Source organism: Simochromis diagramma, unplaced genomic scaffold (assembly GCF_900408965.1).
Source record: "Simochromis diagramma unplaced genomic scaffold, fSimDia1.1 OVJJ01000705.1, whole genome shotgun sequence".
Classification (NCBI taxonomy): Eukaryota; Metazoa; Chordata; class Actinopteri; order Cichliformes; family Cichlidae; genus Simochromis; species Simochromis diagramma.
In genome coordinates, this window is record NW_024387448.1 from 1,162,746 (window position 1) to 1,179,192 (window position 16,447).

At 41.3% G+C, this 16,447-nt stretch overlaps 1 protein-coding gene across 1 annotated transcript in view; it reads right to left on the reverse strand.

Moving 5' to 3' along the window:
- Positions 1 to 2,616, reverse strand: part of ctnnbl1 (catenin, beta like 1) — a 68,612-nt gene extending 65,996 nt beyond the window's left edge. The window contains exons 1-2 of the mRNA XM_040013699.1: positions 2,587 to 2,616; positions 1,550 to 1,780 (exon numbers count right to left, since the gene is read on the reverse strand). Coding sequence (XP_039869633.1) covers positions 1,550 to 1,780; positions 2,587 to 2,616 — 261 coding nt within the window. The remainder of the gene's footprint in view (positions 1 to 1,549; positions 1,781 to 2,586) is intronic.
- Positions 2,617 to 16,447: the final 13,831 nt, after the last annotated feature.

Here is a 16,447-nt window from a genome sequence, read left to right on the forward strand (position 1 = left end):
TTTGACCTCCTGATGGATTATAAACCTCCGCAGTGCTGGACAGATAACAATGTAGAATAAAACAACCTTTCCTGGAACTTATTTTTATGCTGTTTCACCATGTTAGGTGTTTCAGTAATTCAAGTCTCACTCTCTCCAAGTTTCTTGAAAGATCCAAGATTAACTGGGTGATTCAGGACAGCAGATCCTGGTTATAGTAATCTAGTTTTGTTTGGTTTGTCAAAGCCATAAGAGCATTAGACCCTGCAGACTGACTGCACACCCCCTGTGATCACTGAATATGGTACCAGCAATACTGGCAAGACTGGCAACTTTGTGATTGGAGGATTGATGTATGGGAAGTTTTAACCCCAGTGGAGCAAGAGGACATCTCAAAGAGCTTTCAGGAATAAACCATTTTGCAATTCCTTTTTTTAAAGCAGAAACCTGGATAGAAATCAACCAGAAAGATTAATGAACAATACGAAACTGAAAGGGAAATTTGGGCAGGGAAACCAGTGGGGAATCACAGAAAACTATGAAAAAGGAAAGTGAAAAGTGGCTATAAAAACCTTTGTGTGCCCACTACAATAATCATCTGACAGTTTATATCATTTATTGCTTATTATTCTAAGCTGGTACTGCAGACTAAGCAGCTTGGAACAAAAATAAAAAATACAAAGACACTTTATAAATGGACGTTTACTTTTGTTTTTTTAATTAACCGACTTTAACAGGTCACAGAACAATAAACAGACATGACCGCAGTGACCAAGTCTTGTTTAATGGCGTGACTTTAAATGATGTAAAAAGAGGGATCTCTTAATCAGACCCAAAGGCAGGATGCAGCAGTAGTGAAGAGGAGAATTTGGGTTAGTGGCAGCACCATCAAATCTCACATTTGTCTTCAACAAAGGAGTGTGAATTATTTCCTCCTGACTAAAGCAGAGATTGCCTAAAAGAAATTAGTCAGCTTTGTCATTTAACACTGTATTCCATTTGAATTTAATTGCTCTTTTATATTATCAATGCACCATTCACAAAGAATGCCAATGCATTTAAGTCTGTTGTTTGTGTTGTTTACAGGAAACAAACACGCTCTTGGGTAAGTCTGACTTAATAGATGTGCTCCCACGTGTTAAAGAAACTGAACTTTTGTCTATTTAATGTTGTCAATCTTAATCTGTTCTAATTACTCCACCGACACAGATGTCACAGGTAGTTACATTTAGACACAATGCATGCAGAGTATACCAACAAATAACATCTAATAAGTCTGACTCGGTATAAATCTGGCTGAAACATTTTTAATCATAGCATGTTTGTGTTTGTTTTAGTAGCGTTTGTGTAAATCTATCTGAATTTGCTAATATGGCTTATATCCTGATGAAGCATGCTAGTATGGTGAAAGCTGTTTAAAGATTGCCATCAAACTATGAACTCAAAACATATGAGAATAAAGGAACATATTTAATTTTCATGATCTTTGTCACATTTCTTCATTTTTCATCACCCAAAGAAACCAGAGTAACAACTCTATAATAATAACATAACAATTACAATAACCCACCTCAGGTTCTTCTGCATCCTGGTCCATCAGCTTTTCCAGGATTATCTTCTTGTCCCCTATGAGCTCCTCAGTCTCCCTCATCTCAGCACCTCCTTCTGCTCCTGCCACCTCCCTGTATCTGGCCAGCTCTCTAGCACTCATCCCTTTCAGCTGCTTCCCTCCTCTGGAGTCTTCATCTCCTCCTGCTCCTCCATCCTCTTCGCCCCTGGGACGCTTTGCTCCCCTATCAGGCTGCAACAAGAAAAGGGATCATTAAATGTGTGTACAGGGATTTACTCTATAAGATGAATATATGAAAAAGTGTTGGAACTATAGAAAAGTCAATCTAGAAATACTCAATCATGACTTTTCAAATGAATTTTAAAAAAAGAAGCACATATAATTTTTATCAAGTTAATCGAAGCAGCTGCCACAGTTTTCAGCAGCTGTCAAACAACTAATCTAAGAAAACTGATGGCATTACAAAAAAAGTTGCAACTAAACAGTGAGCCTAAGTAGAAGACGAGATTTTACTGAAATGGGACATATAATGGCGATTTGCATATTTGATACAAATACTGGGTGAAGTCGATTTCTCGTACGTATGCCTTGTATGATAAACGAAACTGTTCAGGTACACATTTGTTTCGACATTAACATATAAAAGACCGAATCGAACTGACGAAAGAATGCCAAAGATTCAAAATGCTTTGTTATGCATAACTAGTTTTAAACAGATGTATCTCAGGGAAGTCCGCAGAGTTTCCCCGCTCTTGATGTGCTGCTGCGAGATAGCTAACAGACTTAGCAAACGGGCTAACTGCTAGCGTTAGTAAACACGGACTTGAGATCCAAAGTTGTTCTTTCTTTTCGCGCAAGCGGCACTCAGTTCTAATTGACTGATCATTAAACAAGGACGCAAACAAAGGAGGCTAAATAAAAGTCTACATGCTCACACTCATTAAACTGTTAGCGTTTATTTACCAACCAAATGAATGAGATAAGTTACTGTTAGCTTAGTTAGCTCTCACACACATTATCAGGAGTGAAACGTCTACCTGATAGTTCAGGAGCTCTCCGACGTCCATTTGTCCAGGATACAAGTCTCAGCTTTCTTATAATTTTATTTCAAAGTTGAAAAAGCGCTCTCACAATTTAAGTAGACAGCTATTCCGCTAACTACAAGCTCCCTGCATACACATGCCTGCCGTAAAACAGTCTTCACTCATTGCCGTAGCAACGAATTGTCGTAAACGTTGACGTTGCATGAGCAGCGTTTTCAACCATCTTCGTAACGTGTCGGAGCGATTATTTGGACAGGGATTTTGATTATTTTCAAAGTTACTGTCATCGTTACATCATCATCCATGCTGTTGCGGAATTCTCCCGTAGACTGGACTTCCATGTCTCTCCGTGCCTGTAGTGAACAATTGTACTAGGATTATTTGTATTCCGTTGTATCTGTGTTATTCATTTTCTCATAAGTGATTTAACCAAACTTGCAAATATGACTTAATTTGCTTAACAGTACAGCGGACAAACACTATTATAGACAACAATAAGAAATACTTTATTTTCCCCATATTTTTGAAATTCCAAGCAACGGTAAAGAAATACATAATATTTCTAAATCAGTAATAAAAGGGAAAAACCACCTTAAATATCAATAAAATGTTCAAATGAAAAAGCAGATCACTGTATGTCAGATATCTGAATTGCATTATAAAAAGTTGTTGCATCTTGTATGAAAGATTTCCTGTATCTGTCGTTGTGGCAGCGGAGCTGAATCAGTCTGTTGGCGGAAATTGTAAGCGGTGATGAAGTTGATCAGGGTTATGAATGACTGAAAATAGTGATCACTTTTTAAATGTGTCCAGTTTGCAGCCAGTCACAGAGCCAACAGTGCACACCACAACCACCACAACTGGCTGATTAAAAATCTCCATCATTTTCTATCGGGAAGGTCTCAGCCTCCATAGGACATTGTTGTCTTGTATACAGCCTCTGTGTGGGTTTTCGAGGTCTGTGGTTAATCTGGACATCCAGGTACTTATATTCATCCACAATATCCACTCCCACTCACTCTTTCTTACTCATGTTCAGAAGCAGATTATTTCTCCAAGACCATGCCACAAAATCATTCACTAGTGCTCTATACTCCTCCTCCTTCTGCCCATGACTAATACATCCAATCACTCCAGTCACATGTGGTGGTCAACAGTTCTCAATCTCTGATGATGTCGGCTTCTACTTCAACGCCAGTATCATATGCTGCCTTATACGTGAGCTGTAAATTTGACTCAGGTTAACAGACACGAGTCTGAAGAAACTTGGGGCTGATACCATCAGAGTTGGAGAAGTTAAAAGTATGGTTACTTTTAGGGCCCCTCCCCCTGCCCAAAAAGAATTCTGCAAATCAATGGCAGTGCTTGAAAGTTAGATCCTCTAAACAAGCAGTAACGGGAACACATTGATTGTATGTTATCATACAATTATAATTGTATATTATAACACAATACAATAAATGAATTCATTATTATCAGGGTGTCCTAAAAAGTGACTACAAAGCTTCAGTTGATCCTAAATGCTACAGCAAGATTAAAGAGTCTTGCGTCATCAGGCCCTATCTTATCTTAAAGGCCTCATAATACCATTTCACACCAATAGAACATTTCTGGAGCTGGAGGCTTCTTATGATGTGCTGAGTGTTACTTCTTCACTCATCTCTTTTTACTCTCCATGTGTTTATATATTTATTTCAGTTACGTAGTTATTGTTCATCTCTGGCTGTTTTTACACAGTGTGTCTTTTGTCCTGTCTCCCTCCCCTCACGTCCAGGTGGTTGCAGCAGATGGCTACCTCCCCCCTGAGCCTGTTTCTCCCAGAAGTTTTTTCCTGTTAAAAGGGAGTTTTTCCCTCCTACTGTCGCCAAGTGTTTGCTCATAGGTGGTCATTTGATTGTTGGGGGTTTCTCTCAATGATTGTAGGGTTTACATAATAAAGAATCCCGAGGTGGGTGATTTAGTGCAATATAAATAAAATTAATTTGAAGTTGGATACAACATTCTAGAATATGCATTTAAAACATTAAACCTACATTTTTTTTCATTTTTGTGGTTATCTCATTGTTCTGGTTTAGCAGAATATGTGTACATATGGATGCATTATTAATAAGCTACTTCATCCACCACTGATAATACATCTTGACAAAAATATGTTTCCCCTCCCAACAAAATCCTTTGGGCTCTGTTGCCAATGCTGAAATAAGCCCACTTAATAATACAACTAAATTACACATGACTGTTACCTCATCAGACCTCACAACATTGAATCCTGGTCTTATAGGCTCAATTTTGGTGCATTCATAACAGAAGATGCTTCATATGCCAAACTGTCCCACTGTTCCAGACAAGCAGAAAATCACCTTTTCAGTGAGCGTCATTGAGAAATGTATGAGTGCCGCATGGTGTAGAAGCCTCCTTTGCCACTCCAGTCTCTGGCCAGTGATCTGTGACAGTAGAGCAATAGAAACAACATTTAAAAGGAAGGCCACTGCCAGGCAGTCAAGCTTGATGTCCCACCAAACACGAGGGAAAATGCACTTGATCAAAGGCAAAAGAGAGAAAAGAGAATAAAAGGGAGCATGAGGGTGAAAAGAGGACTTTATATGGAAATCCCAGGGCTGGTGAGAGGCAGTTTCAGATGAATACAAAGCTTTGAATCAGGGACCTGGAGAAGGCTCTTTTTATGAGTTTGACAAATGAATTTGGGTTAAAAAAAGACAAAAAATAGATGATGAAAAAGTATTTATACTGATACTCCCAATCCCAATGCCTGTTTGTGGTTATTTACCAAGTATACAATAAGGTAAACGTCCAGCTGCATTATTAATATTTATATTGCTTACAGTTGTATAGTATGCATGTGAACAATGACAATGAGCCACATGCATCTTCTGATGACCGAAAGCTGGATGGTGAAAGACGAAGAATATAGTGACTATGGAGGTCGTCAAAATGTGAAAAGTTCAAGACAGCAGATATCTGAGCCATGAGTTAAATGTATAGTCATCTGGGACACAGGACATGATATGATTTGATCCAGCAAAGCCGACACACACAGTATTTCCAGTGTAAGGGACTTAAAATTAAAATTTTAAATAATTAAAGTTAACTTTTTCACACAAGTCACTGTAGAAAAACCACCAGTGTATAAGACGAAATGATTAATTGCGGACTTCCATTTGGCTTCAGTTGAAGGGTATTGTGCATGATGGCTCACTGAAACTGTCACATTGAAACTGTCATGCTTTACTGAGATAGTTTAATAGAACAGAAATATTGTAACACCGGTACCTAAGTCAAGTCAAAGTGACTGTAATGCACAGTATTGCAAATATATTAGTTGATCAGCGTCTCACCTCACAAATGTGTTTCTGGAAGAATGGTCAAAAATCCCAATAAACACACTCCTAAATGTTATGAAAAGCCTTCCCAGAAGAGCGTGCAAAGGGTAGGCCAACATCACATTAAACTCTTTGGATTAAGAATGCAGTGACACACAAGTTCCTAACACTTTTGTTAATATAGTGTACTTTTCTTTCTTTTTTAAATTTTCTTTTACAGTGCCCTAAGACCCATAGCCATGATTTAAGTCATAGAAAACCTCACTTACTTACAAACGCAAAGAAATAGATTTCTGACACTTTCACTTAGAGCATTATGAATGTTTCCTGCATTCAAAATGCTCTTCAGCAGCTCGTGTTCGTCCTACTGTCACTAAGTGTTTGGTCATAGGTGGTCATTTGATTGTTGGGGTTTTCTCTCAATGATTGTAAGGTTTTTACATAAAGAATCCCGAGGTGGCTTTTGCTGTGATTTGGTGCAATATAAATAAAATTGAATTTCACTTAGAGCATTGTGAATGTTTCCTGTGTTCAAAATGCTCCTCAGCAGCTCGTGGTCTCCTGGAAACTTCAGACACAGATATGCTTTTAAGTTTTAAATTATGGCTGCCACTTGACTTACTTGAATAAGCTTCTGATGGATGGAACAAATTTACATTTAAACAACAGAGAAGATACAACTCTACAGACAAGTTCATGTCTTTTTAATCTTAGATGTTAGACCTTATTGTATTATGTTGTATTTTTTAAATATTTCTTTGTCAAACATTCTTACTGTGTTACAAAATAAACTGCATGCTAACATCAAATAAAATTAATTTATTGTTTTTCAGCAAATCTACTAATGAGTTCAGCTGAAGCACTAATTAACTCTTTAAGGGGATCGTCAGAAAGGTGTATATTGTGTATCTAGTGTAATATTTTTATATAAACATGTCAACTAGAGTATTTACTCTGAATGAAGCCTTCCTTGAAGCTTGCATGATTACAAACACTTTCTGTTCCATGCAATAATTAACACGTTTTGCTATCCCTGAAGGAGCCAAAAGCTTTTCACACACAACCGTCTGCCTAATGACATTGCCTCATCGTTTCCCCCACAGAATTATTCTGGCTCGACGCTGTGCGATCCCTTTACACAGAATCGCACAGCATTTTCCTTGAAACAGAACAATACAATTTCACACAAGCTGAGAAGGCTGATTACATTAAATCACATGAGGTCAGTGTGATTGTATCATGCTGTGGAGACACGCATAAGTGTGTTCAAAATTCAGAGTGGCAATGCTATTAAAAAAAAAACATTCAGAGAAGGAGCGAGAGAGACACAGAGAAAGGGAGAGAGAGCGAGAGATGATGATGACAGCCGATTGGCCTTATCATTTCCCCCTCACTAAGTCAAGTGGTGCAATCAAATGATTTTCTCTCCTCTTAAACCTGATTTGAATTATGCATCACATCAGCAGAGTACTTAAAAGCCCCATTCTCCAACAACGCACATTAAGCACTTACCTTACTTAGATTTCCAGAAAACTAAAGAATTAACAAGTTGTTTGGTCATGATGTACAGTAGTTCTCTGTGGATGAACAAGAAATAAGCTTTGCTATCCTCCTTGGATGGAGGAACATTTGATAATAAATTAATTTTAATTGAACATAGCAAAAACTCTCACTAAATAGAAATTGCACCGTATTCCTTTGATTGTTAGGAAATCGTAAAAATACAATTTTGTATATTGTGTTATAGTCTGCAGGATATGTCAAGAATTGCTTGTTGTACAAGTAAAAAGGTGCTTTATTATTATTTGGGTTATGTGCCTTTTCATAAAGCTGCTATTATACTTTTATCTAACGCTAACCAGAGAGATTTCTGCATATCGTTGCATTAGATAATGTTTGGGCTTTTTTCTTTTCATTTTTCTGGTGGTGTCTGCATTTTCTGCTGTCAGATTTAACACGGCAAGTATTTTTTTGATCTATTTTAAAATCAATTTTGCTTCTATTTTGGGTAAAGCTTTGTATGTCGTACTTCACAGTATACTATCAACATGTCATTCTTTATTCCATCCATATTCTTCTGCTTATCTGGGGCCAGGTTGCGGGGGTAGCAGCTCTACTCTGGCCTCTCTTCAATGGCTGACATCCTCACTCAATTTCTAAGGGAAAGCCCAGGCACTCCTTGAAACACATTTCCGCCACTTGCATCTGCAGTCTCATTCTTTTCAGTCACTACCTAGAGCTTGTGACCATATGTGAGGGTAGGGTCGTAGATCAACCAGTAAATTCATAGCCTTGCTTTTATGTTCAGTTCTCTCTTCAACACGATGAACCAGTGCAGAGTCCACATCACTGCAGCCGCGACCTCATCCATCTGTCAATTTCACGCTCCCCTGTCTCATCCCTTGTGAACAAGACCCCGATACACCTAAACTGTCCACTTGGGGCAGCAACTTGTCTCTGACCCTGAGTGGTCACTTTAATCTTTTTGTGGCTGAGAGCCATGGCCTCAGATTTGAAGCTGCTCATTCTCATTTAACCACCTGATGAAGCCAGTAGAACCACATTATCTGCAAAAACCAGAGGTAGGATAGGATCTAAGGCAACCAAAGTGAAAGCCTTCCCCCAACCTGGCTATGCCTAGGTCTTCTCCAAGACCATTTAGATAGGTTGAGCAAACTCCCACACATCCTTGCATATCCTCTGGTCCCCCTTCTCAAAGATGGGGACCACCACCCCAGTCTACCAGTCCACAGACATCGTCCCAGATCTCCACATGACATTGTAAAAGCATGCACTACATCTGGAGCCTTTAGGAACTCAAGGCAAACCTCATCCAGCCTAGAGACCCAGCCAACTGCCTCAGTGATCTTGCCCCTAGTGAGGGCTGAGTCGTTCCTCAACTCCACATGACAAGGTATTCAGAAAGGTACTGTGAATGCCAGTGCATCTTGGAAGGGATTTATAAAGAAAAACACACATATCTAAATTATTTAAAATAAAATCCCTGCATCGTAAGGGAAATCATCTATACGGGGAGAATTATTTCACAACGGACTACCCCAGTAAATTCAGAGTTATTTGTGGGAGTCAAAGTGCATGTCTATGGAAGAGGATTAGGTACACTAGAAAAAAAACAGTGGGGATTTCTTTTTTTTCACTGAATTCTGAGAAAAACATCAGATTAAAACTTGACATTTCTGATTTTAATCTCAGAATTCTGTCCCTCTCACAGCTATTTGAGAGGATCTATATGGCTTGTATTCCCATGCTTGGAAAAAAGAAGTTCATGATAAATTTTCCTTTTTTTCTTATACAGCTTTTCCTTGACTGTTAACAGCAGTTCATTAGCAAGTGCTCATTTGCATGGGTTGCATAAGTAAAATTTCTTTTTTTAAAATTATGCTAATACATTTTAACCAACAAAGAAGAACAACTAATGGATAGATGTGCACACTGAAGCATGGTGTTTTCCTGATAAGAAACCCAAGAACAAGCTCAAGCCTATTTGCTACAAACGTTTTCAGAGGAGCCAGAAAGCACCTAATAGCCTCTCTCTCCATTGTGCGGTTCACAAACCTGACACCGATAGAGGCTGGAGGCTGCTGCCTGGCCTGCTGTAACATGGCAGTGAAACAAAGAGACACAGAAGATGGCAGGACACACACTATAGAGATAAATGTATGTAGGGAATGGTGTAGGAGGAGAGAGAGTAGGGAGAGAGAACAAGCGATAGAGGAGGTGGAGAGTGGCAGGAAGCGATAGAGGAGGGGAAAGCAAATTAATTTTATCTCCATTATGAATATGATGGCTGTGGTGTGCTGTGGTGGTGGCCCACGCCTTTGGGTGATAGCAAACCAGCGGTATTTAATCGGAGGGGCTTTTGTGCGTGCACACACACACACACACACACACACACACACACACACACACACACACACACACACACACACACACGCACGCACACACACACACACACACACACACACACTGTTCTTGGCTGGATGGAAAAGCCTGTGAAAAAGAATTTAGAACAAGATGTGATACAAAAACTCCAATGAAACAGATACTGATGAAAGTGTTTTAGATTGATTAGCAGCTCCTTAAAGGCATGAAAATTAAATTAATCAATCTGTGCACCCTTGTGTATACCAACGGAAGACCTGATTTAAAGTCACAGAGCAACAAAATACAGGGCGCTTCTGTTTCAGAATAGTTATAGTCCTTCTATAGCAATGTGCTCTTATAGCCTGGTGCCATATTTAAGGTCTATCCATGCCTGCACTCCTGCCCCCCACTACCTTGTGGATTGCAAAAATTACACGTGTATATACATTCTGAATAAATGTATGTCCAATCTGCATATACACTCGCTCTACATACAAAGCAGTGGGATTAATTCATAATGGACATACAGAAAAAAAAATCCCAATATTACTCCAACACACACAATTGGGTCTTTGTCACACACGGACATCTTTTTCAAATCCCCGTATTCACTCATAACTCCGCTCTCGAGCTCAAGTCAGAAGTGCTGCTTGAAAATCAAATGTGTCATTAACTCAGATTTTTAATGAATTATTCACAGCACTACAGAAATCCCTACGGATTAATCCCTGCATCACGCCTTCTCAGCATGCACACACGGCACCAAGTCCCCTGAAGCCTCGCTTGTCTTGAATGACATTTTGCATGCACATAAATTCACATGCATACACGATTACACGAGTGGACACAGAAAGTTGTAGTGGCGCCCACTGAGATTTTCTTTATCGTTTCCCCACAAATGTTTCCACATGTATAATCGCATTTCCACAATGCAGACATCTGATAGTGGGATTAGCTGTTCAGAAAATTTCACAATGCACACCAGTGCATCATCATCTAAGCTTTGGGTTCAAAGATTAATTTCTGCCAATTAGTGGGTGGAGAGAAAGCAGACTTTCTGTCAAATATTTTAGCAAACATCTAAACTGTTGTGAAAAACCTCGATTCTGTGCACACACTGTGTTCATACTATGCAAAGATTAGTCAAATCCCAGTGTTTCTAAAAGCAGCAAAGTTTTTATTGCTCAGCATAATTATTAAGTGTATCAGAGATCTTCTCATGCCTGAATCCTAGCTAATCAAAACAATAATGAAAGCTTTGAATTGAGAAGCAAGAAACAAGAAACATTCTAACACACAAATGACCAAAAACACCCACTTAATATCACATGTGAACCTACCAAGCGAACTTGTCAGCACTAGCATGAGCTGAAAACTTCCCAGCTCTACACAGAAAAAAGAAGTGAGTAAAAAACAAATATACTGAAATCCTAAAGTGAACGCAGCTTTTATTCTTTGGAAGAACATGGAATTAACATAAACATTTATTACTTTACTTTTAGTGTATACTCTTACATGTGTTAAGTGCAACATAACAATAAACTTTTTAGTTAATGAACTTGCAGTGTGTAAAATCTCACAACTTGATTTCAGTAGATTTTATATTTGGAAAAGAACATTTGGCACAAAAGACATTAAATGAGGCAGGAAACAGCAGACTGAAAAGGCAACACTAACTGTCAGCCACCTAGAATGCAGTTTTGAGATCCCTTCCCAGGTGCCTTAACACCCACACACATCTTGCATCAGCTGACCTCAATAGCGCACATGATAGGATGAGGCAAGGTCTCACAGTGGTTTCACCTAAAACCTCTAGCGATACTGACCCATGTCTTTTTTCACATGGGTCAGTATTGCTTGACTGGCCCGTGTGGCATAATGTGATGATAATGGGTCAACAACCCCCGTAAGGGTTTAAATACCTGTTACCCTTGTGGGTTTTTTTTTTTTTTTTAAACACAGGTTACTGACTAACAGCCTAATAACATAGATGTGGAAAACATTTAGTTTGTGGGGAGATCAAAGTGAAACAAATTTTATTGATTTAATACATATTATTGGTGATAAATAACATACAAATCTAACCAGTCAATTCCTTAATTCGTGTCGTATCGAGTAAAATTGAGAAAGCAATATGAGGACCAAATAGTAGTACATTTCTATATTTTCTCCATCACCAATGGAATAATAACAGTGTGATTCACAGTTTGCGCTGCTGTAACTTAAAAGTTGGACTTTGTTCAGTGGTGTTAGGTGTTCTGTAGAGTGAAAAGATTTACCATACATCAAGAACGTCATGGTGGATTTGATGCACACTACATCATCGTGAAGTACTGACGTGTCAGATCCTCCAGATCCAAATGAAGCTTCAAACCTGGAGGTCAGGTTAGAGTGTAAAGATTAATCAGCAAATTCAGTGTCTTCACATCATTCTTGCAAATCACATGCAAGCCGAAATACAGCAGAAATGCAGGCTAAAGCAGAAGCAGAACAGAATTTGCCAGACATCAAATAGACATGGAAATTGAGATAGCTTGCATTGCTGCAATGCTTAATGCACATAAAGAATTAACTGCTGCAGACAATGAAGATGGTAAAAGTCATGTTATCATCACTGGCCCTCCTTTATCTCCAGCTGTGTCACAACAACACACTGATGAATACATCAATGCACACTTCTTTCATCAGCAGATGAAAAGAAGAATACTTCAGAGTCTTGGTATAAAAGTGTTACATATGCCAGCCAACCTATGTTGCAGCCTTTCTTTCTCTCCTCACACACTCCAACAATTTCAAGACACTGCAACCATCATTCACGCCAACCTTAAAGCCTATTGCCCATTCTTATTTCACAGTGGGGTCCTCATGACATCAGTGGCAGACCTAAACAGATTTTTACAGAGGTCTCGGACCTTGCTGCCTTCCTTGCTCATCATGATCTTCTTACGGCAGAGTATTTTTATAAGGTATTTGACTGTTGGTGAGAGAATAATCTGTCGTGGAAGTCAACCTTTCGCAACTCCAAAAAAAAAGCTTAAATCTTAGACCTAGCGAGGAACTAGACTTACTTACCAAATGGATTGGAGGGGGGAATAACTTCAGCATGCTTTAAGAACGAGAGCAGTCCACGTCAATAATTCAGCAGCTGATCTTGACAGATTGTGGCAACGGTTACATAAGAACTTCGGGAAGTTCTCCAGAGGTCATCGAAGCTTTGCTTTTCAAATGTCTTGAGAACTTCCCAAAGATCTCTAATAAAGATAACTGACATCTTCAAGAGCTTGCTGATCTTTTCCTTGAGGTAGATGCAGCAAAAAATTAGGGCTACCTATCTGGTTTGAGCATCCTCAATTCAGCAAGAGGAATCAACTCAATTCTGGAAAAGCTCCCACAAAACCTTCAAGAGTCAGGGGTTACTGAAGGCACCAAATACAAACAAAATAGTTTTGTTCATTACCCACCAGTCTCATTCTTTGTTAAATTTGTTAACTATCATGCAGTAATGAAAACAGACCAAAGCTTTTCCCTCCAGAGCTCCAGTGCAGCCCCCCTGAAATCTGAGAGGATTTTAGATAATCAGTGGAAGACCATGTTTCCCATCTCTGCTAATAAGACAGAGGTTGAAGCCTTCAGATCTCCAGATGGCAAAATGCCTGGCATCGATCCAGACAAGCATCGTATGATTTACAAGAAAACAATTACTCTGGAAAAATGTAGGGGTTTCAGAATGAAAACTATGGATGAGAGGAAGAGTTTTCTCAAAGAGCATTTCATGCTACAAATGCTGCATGTCTACAAACCATAAAGCTAGAGATTGCAAGGCTGTTATTCACTATTCAGAGTCCAACTTTGAACATGTTCAAAGATGTGTTTAATCAATGTATATCCTAAAGGATGTCCTGAAAAAAAGGAAGAAGCTGTATGTGTAACTTGTCATACCCTCACATATGGTTAGTGACAAGTTACTAGTCAGGTCTGCTTTCTTTGACATATTCAGCATTCAGGGAGCCAGCTCTTTTTACACCTTGAAAACACGTCCCAGCGTAATACACACAGTGGAAGAAGGGCCATGGACTTTGTGATAGCTCTAGATGGTGATGTACTCCTAGCACTACCGACACTTATTGAGTGAAACTTAACTCCCAATAATAGAGAAGAAATTCCCGTACCTGAAACAAATGAAAAACAAGGAGCAAAAGTTCAACAACAGGGAACAAGAAACCAAAAAGGGCGTCTACAATGGCACTGATGCTCCAGCAACAGTCCACACATAATCCAGAGTGCCGGAGGACAGCAGCACAGGAGCTCAAAGTGAAAACGACCCGGAAGTCGACAGCTCCAAAAGTCCAGAAGTCAGTTAAGCAGGCCAACCGCGTGGAAGGTAGCGGCGGCGACTGAGCAGGTCGGGAGGCCGGTGTTCTGAGAAACCATCCTACTCTGACAAAACATCCTTTTTTTTTTTTTTGCCTGTCCCGTTTGGCTCTTTTGCCATCAGAATTGTTGTCTAAAGGCAAAGAAAGATGCCCAACGGATTTACTTTACCAAATTGACCATCCTAGCCTTGCCGTAATGGTCCATTTGATTCACCTTTTATTGTTTATTTTATTTTCACTTACTGAATACGGGACAGACTTGACTGGGGGAAAGAAGGGGAGAAAGAAAGAGGGAAAGAGAAACAGCTGAGAAGAGGGACGGGGGAGAAGGGCAAAAGACAAAAACCAACAGAATGAGCAGAAAAAAAAATGCATATATCAATCACCTGGATCACCTGTTGAGAAAGAAAAAAGAAAACAAGCAGAAGAGAACAAAAGTAATAGAATAAACAACATCACAATGATATATGGGAATATGACAGTAAATACTAAATATTAAACATTATTGTGCAGCACATAAGATCAACAGAACACAGTGTGCTTTGAGGTAGGAGCCAAAAAGGGTGTAGTTTGTGGGTGTGATCACCCGTGTGTACACCTGTGAGCGCTTGTTTTTTCTTTTTTAAAAGGTTCCTTCATGTAATGATCTGCTAGAGGGTGTGGGGGGGGGGGGGGGGGGGGCACAGCCCCGTCCTCCAGGGCATGAAGCAGGTATGGAGGAGATCAAAACTCCAGACATCCAGAGGCCCCCAGAACACAAGAGACCAAGGAAGACCAACAGAGGGGCAGCCGCGCCACTGTCCCAGAAAGAGCTGAGGAGAGTCCCAGATGAGGGCTCACTCAGCAGCCGCGGAGCAGAAGCCAGGGGGAGTTGCAGTGACGCGCCCGTGAGCTCCGCCGGCAGCCAGCTGCGCCTGAGTGACCGAGCCCCAGGCCGAGCGGCCGGGGGCACCCCACCTCCGAAGTGGCCCGAGTGAGCCCCAGGCTCCAGGCCCCGATAAGCGGCCGCCAAGGAGTGAGCCGGTGTGTACCTGGACGCCCATCCCCGGACACAAAGAACCACCAACGCACCGATGTCTGAGGGAGTCCGCCACTGGCAGGGGAAGTGGTGGTAGGGGGAGATAGGCCTCCAAACCTTGGAGGGCCTAAGATGTCCCCAGAGAGGTGGCGCCTGACACCCAACCTGACATATAGACACAGAAATACAGGCACACACATATACAAACATCCATTCCCACCCTCATGCTCTCATATGCACTTACTCCACACTCAACCAACGTGGAGACAGACATAAAGAGACGCTGTACACACGATCACACTCCCCAAGCGTACTCTATAAACCGGGTCTAGGTACCCTTGCCCCTGGAGGGGGGAACTGCACCCAGACCCAGGTGGTGTTACCCTTTTCCCTGCGGTGGGGGGAGGCAGACCGCCCCGACTCCGCAGCAGCAGGGAAGCCCCACACTCCAGACCGCAGTCGGACGGCCAACTCCTCCTCCTAGCCCCCCCGCTCCAGCAGGTCGCAGAGAATGGGGGTGAGAGAAGACTCCAAACCTCCCTCCACCCGCTCATTGTAGTGTTGATGCATGTGTGTTCTAAGGTGCATTTAAAACCCAGGAGGGCATGGAGCTACCTGCGAGAGAGCAGCAGGTAAGCGCATGGTCCCTCCTGCTAGCCCTCAATGTCTACGTGTATTTAACATTGAGAGGTGGGAAACAACGCCAGGGGTGAGGTGTACACCCTGATGGTACTTTGGATTCCGTGTATCGTGCCCACCCCCAAGATCCTATATGTATGTGTAATGAGAGTGTGAGTAATGTGAATGTCTAAGTTGTGGGATAAAATTGAGGCAGAGGCAGCCAGAAGGGGACAAGGGGGGGGGGGGGGGTAGCCTCCTCTGCACCCTGGTGACATACCCCTACTCCAAGGTCCTGCATGTGTGGGTGGTTGTGGTGGAGCGGGAAGAGGGAGGCAGCTGGAGATGGGGAGGAAAGGAAGGGAGGGGCAAGTGACCCCTCCCTGGGGCCAGCTCCCTCGCTGACCCCAGTAGGCACCCCCCATACTCCGCGACCCGCCAGGGAAAGGGGGCCCAGGCCCATCCAGACCGGGGCCCAGCGCAGCAGCGCCTCCCGGCCCCACAGAGCCCGGGACAGTCCACCCAACCCCACCACAGAGAAAACTGCACCCACCCCACCATCCACTCATCTTCCAGACTACATAAGACAATAAACACCCAGGGTGAGATCTTCCTCCACC